The sequence below is a fragment of the Osmerus eperlanus genome, chromosome 2, assembly GCF_963692335.1.
Source record: "Osmerus eperlanus chromosome 2, fOsmEpe2.1, whole genome shotgun sequence".
Lineage (NCBI taxonomy): Eukaryota > Metazoa > Chordata > Actinopteri > Osmeriformes > Osmeridae > Osmerus > Osmerus eperlanus.
The window spans coordinates 20,152,945-20,166,215 of record NC_085019.1 but is presented as its reverse complement, the minus strand read 5'-3'; the positions used below and the strand labels follow the sequence as shown (position 1 = coordinate 20,166,215).

At 39.5% G+C, this 13,271-nt stretch overlaps 1 protein-coding gene across 1 annotated transcript; it reads right to left on the bottom strand.

The window, feature by feature from the left end:
- Nucleotides 1-2,300: 2,300 nt before the first annotated feature.
- On the bottom strand, nucleotides 2,301-12,508 carry LOC134037244 (zinc finger protein 271-like). The gene is made up of 2 exons (XM_062482537.1): nucleotides 11,335-12,508; nucleotides 2,301-3,584 (listed from the first exon to the last, which is right to left on the bottom strand). Exons 1-2 carry the CDS (start codon nucleotides 12,247-12,249, stop codon nucleotides 3,027-3,029), a joined length of 1,473 nt encoding a protein of 490 aa, XP_062338521.1. The 5' UTR covers nucleotides 12,250-12,508; the 3' UTR covers nucleotides 2,301-3,026.
- Between the last annotated feature and the right edge of the window lie 763 nt (nucleotides 12,509-13,271).

Below are 13,271 nucleotides of genomic sequence, written 5' to 3'. Positions count from 1 at the left end.
ATGTGTAACCCTTGAAGAGGTCGGCGGTTGTCTTATGCCTGCATGGCCATAAATGAGTTATTTGTCAGGTGCGACTAGGAAATGCCTGTGACACTAGGGTAGGTCAGAGGTCACAATATTACTAAAGTGCATAATGCCATGCAACTTTAAACAAGGAAAATAGAAGGAATGTCAAGGTCATTTCTAGGAGCACTATCTAAAGACCTAAACAAAAGCTATCTAGCATGCAGTGTCCTTTTGTCTATGCTTGCGTTATGTAAATCTGACTTTGGAGGTAAAGGGTCAAAAATACAGATCCTTGATCGCTAATTTTCCTGGCAGGACTACGCCGTCTCTACAGTGATTCTAACAACAACAAAAAATGCTGTCATTCAATGCATTCTGTGTGAAAACAAGGAAAAAAGTATCCAAAGTTTAGTCCACAGACTTGTTGTGTTAAGTATGTGCTAAGAGTTTTGTAATTTCAGAACGAACAAATGTGCTAAACCAATTGTAATGTTTTTGTTGTTGCTTGCCACACTGTTTTGCTAATCTTTTTTCGATAGGTCGCCGATGTTGGTACAACACCTGTAATGTTTGCAGTCTCAGGCAAGGGCAGAGATAGTAGAATTCAACAACTGCCAAAGGTAATATAACTTTATTTTCAATTTGACCAAAGTGTTTTATTCTACATCATTCAATGTATTTTGCCTATACATAAATTAACCTCGCAATGTCATCGCAGATTAAAATTACCATTCGAAATATGTATTTCTTTCATGAGGAGGCAGCAGAACCACAAAGGCTCTATCGCTTATTACCTGATGTCCAGTGTCCTTGGCTTGAGCACTCACGACACCAGCGCAACGGGGCTGAAGGGTGCATTGACGCTGAACAAACTTGATGGGTACGTTTTGGGGGTAAGTCTTGCCTCATAAAATCATTCACAGTTGCTACACTTAATGACTCTCTGAAAAGAGAGAACTCTAAAAGAGAGAATCATTAATGAGTTGTGTATCTCAACACTTCAGTTGGCAAACTTAACAAAAAAGGATATTACATTGTACAACATTGTATCCATAGAGGGACTTGACTCTGAAAGTATGGTGTCAAAATGAAGACTTTAATTAGACAATCAATGACAACATCACCATGAAACTATAAACACTATAATATAGTAAACAATAATAAAAAAAGGTAAGGAATAAATTGTGTCTGTCTTGCTTGTTCTGGTTCTTGATCTTCTGCTTTAATTTCTATGTGCACAATCTGATGTATTTAGCGTGACGTACAGTGAATGATATATAATGTAATGTCCTCAGACAGGTCTTTCCAAAGCCTAGGAGTGCTAATGCTAAAATCCTTAACAATCCTTCAGTATTGACACAATTAGGCCAAATGTGATTCCTTTGCAAGACAAGGGAATATGTTAACACATGTTGGACCACTACATGCACAATCTCTGTAAACCCTGTAAATACACATGTTTCAACATTAAAAGTATTACTCGAATGGGATACATAAAATAAGAAACAAAATCCTATCAAACATGACATTAAAAGCTGTTTAGAACTATATTTACAAGAACACAACTTTTATTGATCATTTCAGTCTTCCTCTGTCCACTTTCGTCTTCAACTGTTGAGACCACCTTTCCAGGGGTGTGTCATTAAAGTGTGATCAGCGCCTAATCCAATCAGCAAAAGCCTGTAATCATAGTTCCGAATAGGTAGATGTCTTCAATGTCCTCCACGGAAAGTGCCGCTAGGCACACGACGCGTCCATCGAGTAGCCAGCTGCGAACGTCCCGTCAGGACAGTCAGGTTCCCCCGAACCCAAATGGTGTCAATTGCATTAAGAGACCAGCTGATCAAATCCATGATTTTTAGTTCGGAGAGTGGTGCGGAGAGAGTCTCTCAGTATAGGACACAAGACACAAGACTAGACAATAGAAGCCAAGCAGGGAAGGTCGGGGGGGAGAGGTAGAAAATGTGACCGCCTTCGTTGAGAGCAAGAATGAAATATAATGTAAAGTCCTCAGACAGGTCTTTCCAAAGCCTAGGGGTGCTAATGCTAAAATCCTTAACAATCAGTATTGACACAATTAGGCCAAGTGTGATTCCTTTGCAAGACAAGGGAATATGTTAACACATGTTGGGCCACTGCATGCACAATCTCTGTAAACCCTGTAAATATACATGTTACAACATTAAAAGTATTACTAGAATGTGATACATGAAAAAATAAACAAAATCATATCAAACATGACATTCAAAGCTGTTTATAACTATATTTACAAGAACACAACTTTTAATGATAATTTCTTGGTCCACCTTCCTCTTCAACTGTTGAGACCACCTTTCCAGAGGTGTGTCATTAAAGTGTGATTGTCATTTTAGCATTCATGCAAATCAACGACTGTCCCAGACGAGTGTCTGTGTGACCAGTGACAAAGGGGCTGTATTATTCAGGTCTCTGCCAATACAGCCCTACAACACAATTATCCGTCTTCATCAGAACTACTAAGTATTGTATTCCTTAAAGTACAGATACAGTTTCAAGAACAACCCGCATGAGTCTCAACAGCTCGTGTAATTAAAACAATAACAAACCAACCAATCTTACTCAACAAATGGGTCAAATACACAGACACTCTGAAGGGCTGCAGAGATAAACAGAGGTCAACCAGAAATTAATATGGAGCACCTTGATGGGTTTCTTATGAAATTACAAATGTGTGCTTCAAAACTGAAAGGTGTCAGCCAGTGTTTACCAAGATTCTACCCAGTCTGACACAGCTTCCCCTCCATTGTTACAGGGGTAGAGTATCTTCCCTGTGTCCGGTCATGTTGGACTGTAGATCTGGTGTTACTGCATGTGCTGTCCCAGTAGGTGCAGGGCAGTAGTTCTTCCAACTGTGGGTCATAAAGAAGTTCTCTCAGGTGGTGACTTCTGGGACAACTTCACCCCCTTGGTTTTTCTATTATAGATATGCATAAACTGTTCAATAGGTCATTTGTTTGACATAAATAGTCAGTGTGGGCTGCTTAGATCTTCTCTGCTGTGTGGGTCCGGCGGTGACGTCTGAGATTGCCAGCCTGGCTAAAGGTTGTATCACAGAGGTCACAGCTGTAGGGCTTCTTTCCAGTGTGGATCCTGCTATGAGCTTTGAAATGGTCAACACGCCTAAAGGTTTTACCACAGAGGTCACAGGTGTAGGGCTTCTCTCCAGTGTGGATCCTGCAGTGATCTGTGTAACTGCTAGCACGGCTAAAGGTTTTACCACAGAGGTCACAGGTGTAGGGCTTCTCTCCAGTGTGGATCCTGCTATGAGCTCTGAAATTGGCAGCATGGCTAACGGTTTGACCACAGAGGTCACAGATGTAGGGCTTCTCTCCAGTGTGGATTCTGTGGTGAGCTATCAAATCCCCAGTCAGTCTAAAGGTTTTACCACAGAGGTCACAGCTGTAGGGCTTCTCTCCAATGTGGATTCTGCGGTGAGCTGTGAAACTGCTTGCATGGCTAAAGGTTTTACCACAGAGGTCACAACTGTAGGGATTCTCTCCAGTGTGGATGCTGCAGTGAGCGTCAATTCCCCAGTCCATCTAAAGGTTTTACCACAGAGGTCACAGCTGTAGGGCTTCTCTCCAGTATGGATCCTTGTAATGGTAGAAATTCAAGCGGCACTGTGTAGATTTGAATAGTCAAGAGATGGCGGTTACAATAAATGTATTTTGCTTATACAGATCATGATTTAACAAAGTACTTTGTGATCAGTCATAACGAAGGAGGTGCTAGCCACAGGTCGTTCGCCAGAGTGATCCAGAACAACCCTAAAACCCTGCCTTATATAAACTTTAGATCAAATGGTTTTTCTGAACTCTGTGATTGGTCAGCACTGCTCAGTGACAGTTAAGACAATATAACCCCCCAGGTCAAGTGACCAAAGTCTTTTGATGTCACGACTCTTTCTCTAAATGAGGACAGTAAAGATACCCTTAATGAAACACAAACAGGACACAGGACACAATCTCCTCGGCCAAAAGGTCAGGGCTGCTAGATCAACTGACCCATCTCCCTTTAGGCCACAGAACTCAAACATCCCCCAACCTCCGTGCCCCTAGCTTCTCAATCAGGCATCATAACCCAACACCATAAATACCTTAAGACCAACTGCAACATCCATTTGTTTAAACACAACCTCAGTCTATTAAAAATACATTCTTAGTAACTATATCAAAAAATGCCATCACATTCCTTACTTTTTCTTTTTAAACAACAAAGGCATACAAAAGCATACTGTTATTAAAATACAAAAGCGAAAATACGTTAAGAGCAATAAGAAATGCCATTCCCAAGACAAAACCCACTGCACCCCGTATACCACAAAGTCCAGGTTGTCGGAACTGATGCCATGGTCGTGCATCCGTAGTGGCCATCTTCAGTTGAATGTAGGCAAACTTCTGTCAGGCGGTGTAGTCTAGTCGAATCGATTGCAAACGACGATCAAATTGCTCAGGGCAACTTTCAACGACACTGCACTTCGCGTACAGCTCGGAAATTTCCTTGGTACTACGCAGAACGCGTATCCTCTGCTTCCGTCTCCAGACAAGGTGCACGCTTGCAATGGTTAGCGTGTATCCACGTTGCTCTCCTCTCCGATCTTAACCACCGGATTAGTCGTCAGGAGAATCTGGTATGGCCCCGTCCACCTTGGGTTCCTCCAGGCGTTTCAGGTCCTTCACCACGATCCAGTCATCTGGTATCAAATCATGCAGCGGTCCAGTCATAGGAATAGCCTCCTTCACCTGCCTGTGAATCTCACACAAAATAGACTCCAAAAAGGTTGCACAGTGATAAACAAGCACATTCTCACAGAGGTCAGTTAAAGGTAACTGACTTCTTGTCGTCTGACTTAGTCTTCAAAGTTCTGTTCTCTCATTCAACTGAAGTGTTTAACACAATGTTGAATCCTATCAACACCAAAATAACTTACTTAAACAAGTGTGACCCATTATCATTACATAACCTCAAAGAAAAATCCCATCGAAAATAATCTAAATTAACAAAAGCTTGATCACTGAGCCCCTGAGAAGTCTAAAACTTCTTCCCATCAACAATCATTAAACAGTATCACTTCTCCAAAAATTGAACTCTACAAAATCCATCTATCAATACCCAAATAGTTTCTCTAACCTTAACTGTGAAGCTTATCGTGTTTAAATTCCTTTTCTCATAATACTTGTCCCACATATGAAGTATTAACAAAATGACCATGCATCCATTACAAATCCTCTTGTATGCTAAAATAATGCATTCTTCTTGATATCACACAAACTGTAGAGGCATGATCTTTCCATGTGTTAACTTAGCAAAATCTCAAGATAAATGTTTTATGCAGACCATACAACCTCCATTTTTTATTCTCATATCCTTCCTTTTTCCAAAACGCATTTTCTTGTGGATTTGTCCAAGTTCGAATCTCCATTCCACCATTCCTTTCTCCATCTGTCCGCTGTATTCTGTAATTCTTATCAAATGTACTCAAACAAAACAAAATTCTCACTCTGGGTTAAACACAGTCCAATATTTTCAACTCAGCAATATCATATCAAACCCTCACAATCCTATCACAAATCCAAACTACTGAAGCTAAATTCATAAAACCATAAAACCCCCATAGTCACTCTCTGTTTAGATCAGTCAGTCATCAGTCAGTCATAAATTCCTAAACGTCATCTCTTCCTCTCTAAGAAGCCTGCGCTTCCCTTAAAGAATCCATAACAAATGTTGTATCAAGGTCACACAACAATTTTCCTCAAAAGAGTCCTGTAAGCCCAAATTTGTCAAGTTAGGCTCATCCGGACATAGCAACATCATCTCATCACTTCCTGTAAACATATCAACATCAAAAACATATTCTAGTTAGTTCATCAATGCATTCAGGCAATCTAGAAACTGCTCCAGCTAGTATCAGCACTAGCATTTTCCCTGTGGAATAATCATAATTGTTAGAGTGAATTCCACATTTGCATACAGCAAGTTGTGTCCCAGATCAAACTAAGAAACTTCCTGTTTCCATACCTTTCCCAAAATCATATGTAACACCAATGATGTATTTAACTATCAGTAAAAATATTTTAACTCTTTTCCCTTTTATGAATTAACAAGCTTACACTGAAGCAACCAACTTTTGAACCAATTTGTATAAAATAAAACTATTTTAGAAAACATCCAAATTACGAATAACCTCAACTTTTAGTCTCTTATTATCTTTTCTTCAAAAAACCTTTAGGAACAGTTCAAATGAATACCTTTATATTTCAGATTCCCTTTTAATTTTTTGTATTTAAATTCACCAAATCAAATCTCTCTTTTTCCAAGACATTGTAGAAAACTAGCATCACTACCCTAAACCAGAATTTAACCTGTATGATTCCAAAATAAAACATAGACCATAAAATGTTCTTAATGTAACCATTAGCCAAACTTATACCCCATCTATATTTCTATATAGGTTAGATAGGTAGAACTTCATAACATGCTTTGGCTGCAGTCCAGAACAAGCTACTTAGCACAACCATCACACCACAATTTATCAGACTTAATGAGTCTTCCCAAATTATTTCAAAACCAAATTATCATAACCCTCTTTATGAACCAATACCATAATGATACAACCTCATCACAGCCTAACTGTTTATCCCAAAACATTGTACCATGCCCTTAAGACAAAAAGAAAATATAAACTCTCCCTTTTTCTTTTAAACCTTTAAATTCACAATTTAACATAAACCCGTAAAACAAAACCTTATTCTTTAACTCCTCAAAAGTTTTATCAAAGCATGTAATGTATACATCTTTGAATATTCCTATATTTACCAGCTATCTCAATTACTCTTTGTTAGTGTATCAACTCAAATAAACCATCGCGCATTTCAAAACTCGAATCAAACAAACAGCGCCCTCTGGAACAAAGCAAAAAACTCTCAACCTTTTTTCTCTTTTAAACAACACAGATGGTTGGCGTTTACCATCTATTCACTTAATTTTGCTAAAGTATAACTTTTCCAATCCAATTAGAACTAATTTATGAACCAGGGTCTAATTTCTGCATTTTTATGGATACCATCACACACCACAGATTTTCCGCTCGTAAATACAAGTCCTGGTCTGAAAGGATTCTACCTCCCTGTTTGGCTAGGATTTAGAACAAATGTTAAATCATACATTCGTAAACCACCAAACTTCGAATTCATCTAAACGGACACATCTTTCACCATTAATACTCACATAAGTATGCAGAATTACACCCTCTGGGATCACCTTTGTAAAACTCATCGTAACGGGACTTTTTTTTTTTTTGTAGCCCCCACCTTTCCTCGGAATTTCTGAAACTCATTTAAAATGTCCTCAAACAAACAAAAACCTTGTTAGCAAATGTCTCAAAATACTCATCACCCAACATATTTCAAAAATAACCAAATTAATATGTAAATTCGCTTCAAATTTATCTATTTCTCTAAATTTTCGTCTTGGTCAATTTCTCAATTTCCATCTGCGCATGCGTCATGCGGTTACTCATCCTGGATCTCAAATATCAAGCTGCAATTCCTTTACTAGCCTGTACCCGCCTGTCGGTGTGCTAGTTTGTTAGCCAATGTCGTTGCCATAGTTGCAAATTCAACTTCCTGGACTCTCCTTTGTCTCAGGACAGAAAAAAATGCACTTCCTCCACGTTTTCACCATTAGCCATTAACCAACAGTCACAGCCTAGATTTTCTTTACAATTACAACCTTTACAATTCTATCAACCATTAGTACTATTTTATTTTCAACATAAAAATTTGGCTCCGAAATCTACATATGCACCTAATATCACTCGCCAGAGAATGACAGTTTACCCATGTATTAGCATTCTGGTTGGACAAAGCTTCAACTTCAAGTCCATTTAAATAGGTAAATATGAATACCACCAAACCCAACACATTTCAACAAATCATCTCAGCAGCAATAAACACACATATGTAGTACCTTTGCTCTTGACAACAATCGCAATTCAGTCTCTCTAACTAGTTCCCCTTGTATACACTTAAGTCCCTCGGACTGGCTCAATCTTTCTAATCACTTCTTCATAACCCTTTACATATTTCTTTAAACAACAGTAACATCTGTGAACTTCCACAAAATTAAAAATAAAACCATCGAACATTTCCAGACATAAACAAAAATATTCCTTAAACAACATAACATTTCCGTTTGAACACATACCTTTCTATAAAAGTTTCAATAACCCCGGGATTGTAATTCTTCAAATGAATACCGCTTTTATTGCCAAAACTGGCCTTTTACCAATTATCCTACCCAAACACTAAATTTCCAGCGCGTTATTCAATAACGAATCAAGCTCATAATATAGAAAATCGGTCTGTACATAATTTCCAAATCAAGAGTATGGCAACTCACAATAATTTCTTAAGTTCGACAAAGAAACAGAAACACACATCTGTTTTCCCAACCAATATACTTCTCAATTCAACGTCAAATTCTCAATAAAATTAGTGTTTTTTTTTTTTTTTTTTTTTTTTTTTGCACTCATGTGTGGGCACTGCACGCAGAATGAACTTCACTGAAAGAATCAACTTCCGCTAGGCTCAAGCGCATGCGCCTCTTTTCAAGTGGAGAATTCAGTCAAAGAATTAACATTAGCATTTTCAAAACAGAATGTCTCCGTCTTCAAAAACAAATGCCTTCTGGCGGTAATCAGACCGATGTAAAGTCTAACATCAAACATATAACGGTTAACACAGAGTTGTAAAACAATCGTCTCTCCTCTACCAACAGTGTCAACCGATAAACATTGTACGTCACCAGTTCGGAACTCAACTTCTGGTCACGAACCCCTCTGATTTGAGAGTTCGCTCACAATTTCCCAAAAAAAAACTTTATGACACATCTCCGGACATTCACGTACATTTTTCTCAAATTCCCACAGTTAAAGCACGCATTTTGGATTGACCATACCTAGCAATTCGTGTTGGCCTACATGTTTTTTCAACAGCATGTCAACACGCTCTGCATCAGCTTTGACCATAGCCCACAACACGCTTATTCCAAACACAACAGGGACTCAAACCCTTTGTTCCAGAGAGGACTTTAACCTTTCCTTCTTGGAAACACAATGGAAATTGCAAGTCAAGGCACAAGCTTCAATCTTTGCGGGAATCCAAAGCAAATCTATAAAAAACATTCCAGGATCCTACTTTCTTGACTTTTCCTAGATATAACCGGCTGTCAGAAGAAATGGCAAATGTCTGACCTCTTCGTATTCTGTTCTCGCATTCCCGCAAACCCTCATGCGCCGGCGCATCCTGCCGCAACACCCCTGGCTGCGGATGAGGCGAAATTTGTTTGCGGAACAGCCAGAAAATCTCAATCGTGAATCTGTGGGGAAATAGATGAAAAATTCCCCACACTATTCTGTCCTAATATTTCTTTATCCCTCTACCTATCTCCATCCAATCAGAAAAAAAGCTCTCCAATCAGGCTAAAATCTATTCTTTTCTCCACTTCAAAAAAAATCGTGTATCTATTTCTCTCCACGAACCCATTTCGCAATACAATAAGGTCCTTAAAACAAAACGACTCCACACTAGAAAATCCACATTTATCAATCCATATTTGCATTTGCAATAAACTATCGTTACCATACTTTTGCTTCATGTAATCGATGTTTGGACAGGTCAATTCTGCCTCCAGACCATTCATTTTCAGAATTACAATCCATAAACGATAACCAACGACGGAAAATAAAGACACAATTACTCCTTTTCGTTTCTAAAAACAATTAAATTCCGACTTCCCAACTTTCAATGAAAATAACTGCACAATCATAAATTACAAATATTCAAACCGAAAAAATAATTAAAATTTCGAAAAGTAATTAAAATTTTGATTTTTGTAATTTGTATATAGCTTGAATAATAGACACCATTAGTTACTCATACTTCTTTTAACCTCAAAAAACATATAAAACAAAAATGAACACGTGTGTAAAAAACTCAAAACCTCTACTTTGAAATTTCACAGGCCTATACTCCCTAACTTTTGTTCTCCACCTTCAGGGACTCAAACCCTTTCTAAACACTCACTCACACAGCTGATTTCCTCACAAGTATACTTTTCTCTCGGGACTTAGAATCACGTTTAGGTCGTTAATAAATAAGAACTGCACCAATGCCAATACAATTTCTCAAACTATCACTAACCCAACATATTCTAATCCTTAGGGTCTCAAAAAGACACATAACACGATATAACATGTGAATTTATCTCCCTCTATGTGTTTGTTCGTCAACAACACTACCTCTGTGTGTGTCCGTCGACACACTTCTGCAGACATTTTTTTTACGACTTTCACGTAAAAGGTAGGTTCAACAACCTTACCTTATTAATTCGTACGACTTTACACGTACAGGACAGTTTTACCTCTGCCCAATTACTTACTTAACCGAATTATTGACAATAGCCTAAAAAACACACATTTAGACAACTCAATATCACACAGTAACCAAAAGAATATCTCACCGGTTCTTTTGAAGACCCCGCGTCAGCCACAAAACGTCCAACGGGCGCCCCCCCTGGCCCTGCTGTCTCACGCATGGCGGAAGGAAAGGCGGCTTTTTGCCGGAAGATCAATTCGCCAAGGGGAGCCGCCTGCTGAACGCCGTAGACCAATGAGGATCCCCCTACTGGCCACCAAGTGTAATGGTAGAAATTCAAGCGGCACTGTGTAGATTTGAATAGTCAAGAGATGGCGGTTACAATAAATGTATTTTGCTTATACAGATCATGATTTAACAAAGTACTTTGTGATCAGTCATAACGAAGGAGGTGCTAGCCACAGGTCGTTCGCCAGAGTGATCCAGAACAACCCTAAAACCCTGCCTTATATAAACTTTAGATCAAATGGTTTTTCTGAACTCTGTGATTGGTCAGCACTGCTCAGTGACAGTTAAGACAATATAACCCCCCAGGTCAAGTGACCAAAGTCTTTTGATGTCACGACTCTTTCTCTAAATGAGGACAGTAAAGATACCCTTAATGAAACACAAACAGGACACAGGACACAATCTCCTCGGCCAAAAGGTCAGGGCTGCTAGATCAACTGACCCATCTCCCTTTAGGCCACAGAACTCAAACATCCCCCAACCTCCGTGCCCCTAGCTTCTCAATCAGGCATCATAACCCAACACCATAAATACCTTAAGACCAACTGCAACATCCATTTGTTTAAACACAACCTCAGTCTATTAAAAATACATTCTTAGTAACTATATCAAAAAATGCCATCACAATCCTGCAGTGAGATGTTAAATGGCCAGCCTGCCTAAAGGTTTGACCACAGAGGTCACAGCTGTAGGGCTTCTCTCCAGTGTGGATTCTGCGGTGAGCTGTCAAATCCCCAGTCAGTCTAAAGGTTTTACCACAGAGGTCACAACTGTAGGGCTTCTCTCCAGTGTGGATTCTGCGGTGAGCTGTCAAATCCCCAGCCCGCCTAAAGGTTTTACCACAGAGGTCACAGCTGTAGGGCTTCTCTCCAGTGTGGATTCTGCGGTGAGCTGTGAAACTGCTTGCATGGCTAAAGGTTTTATCACAGAGGTCACAGCCGTAGGGCTTCTCTCCAGTGTGGATCCTGCGGTGATCTGTGTAATTGCTAGCACGGCTAAAGGTTTTACCACAGAGGTCACAGCTGTAGGGCTTCTCTCCAGTGTGGATCCTGCTATGAGCTCTGAAATGGCCAGCCTGGTTAAATGTTTTACCACAGAGGTCACAGTTGTAGGGCTTCTCTCCAGTGTGGATTCTGCGGTGAGCTGTGAAACTGCTTGCATGGCTAAAGGTTTTATCACAGAGGTCACAGCCGTAGGGCTTCTCTCCAGTGTGGATCCTGCGGTGATCTGTGTAATTGCTAGTACGGCTAAAGGTTTTACCACAGAGGTCACAGCTGTAGGGCTTCTCTCCAGTGTGGATCCTGCTATGAGCTCTGAAATGGCCAGCCTGGCTAAATGTTTTACCACAGAGGTCACAGTTGTAGGGCTTCTCTTCAGTGTGGATTCTTCGGTGAGCTGTTAATTCCCCAGTCTGTCTAAAGGTTTTACCACAGAGTTCACAGTTGTAGGGCTTCTCTCCATTGTGGATCCTCATGTGCCTCTTGAGGTTACTAGGTGAGGAAAGGCTCTTCCCCCCTGTGTCACAGTGATGTGTCTCCATAACTCTCTCTCTTTGTTCTCTGTCTGGTCTCTCTGGATCCTGTATATAGTCTCTGGAAGCTTGTGTCTCTCTGGTTGATCCTCTGTCTGGTTACTGCTGTTTCTGGTTGAGTCTCTCTCTGGTTGAGTCTCTCTCTGTAGTCTCTCTGGTTGAGTCTCTGTAGTCTCTCTGGTTGAGTCTCTGTAGTCTCTCTGGAGCCTTAAGGTGTCTCCTTTGTCTAGTCTCCACCCATGATCAAGTATGATTGGCCAGTAGAAGATCTGCAGCTTTCACATATAAATGAAATCTTTTGTCTGTCATAATGTCCACTTTGCATATGTAATGTTGATCATTTGGTGAGAGGTGTATGTCTCTCAGGTTTATTTTTACTGGAGAAACACAAAACACTGTGAAAAAAATGTATTTGTCCTACAACTCCTCTTTATAGTAATTTGGTTTTCTTCAAAATTTTAGTCTATATGATTAGCCTACAAAATACGCATTACATGCAAATTAACCATAAAATGAATTTGGATTGGTATTGCAAAGTTTTAAATCCAATGATAACTAGAGAGGGTACAATTTCTGGGGAAATTGTAGGGTGTGCTTGCTTGCGTCGGTTGCACAGGGGTCCGTTTTGTAATGAAATTTTTACAACTGATATTTCTGTATATTTTATATAAAAATGCATAGCCTACTTATTATTTATAACGATTACATAGATTTAAAAGCATCTTTTTTTTGCTGCTCATTTACAACTCAAAATACAAGTGAAGTGTAGAATAAAATAGATGTCTTCTCATTTCCCCTGCAAGAGGCAGCCTCATAGCTGAATCAAAACGAATACATTTGGCAGACCGGTGTAAAAATTTACCTAATCTCTATGACTTAAACGTCCTTTTAAGTTTTTCCCTTCTCGTGATATTTTCAGGCATTTAGCCTACTCATATTGCATTCATTCATTAATAAAGAACCCCCTTTGAAGATTATTCTACTACGTTACAGGCACTAGAAGATGGAATCGAGATTGACAAAGTTTAGGC

Coding starts and splice junctions, on each gene's coding strand:
- LOC134037244 (XM_062482537.1), bottom strand. CDS start 12,249: ATGGAGACACATCACTGTGACACAGGGGGGAAGAGCCTTTCCTCACCT. Junction 3,585..11,334: donor TAACATCTCACTGCAGGATT/GTGATGGCATTT, acceptor TAAAACCTTTAG/ATGGACTGGGGAATTGACGC.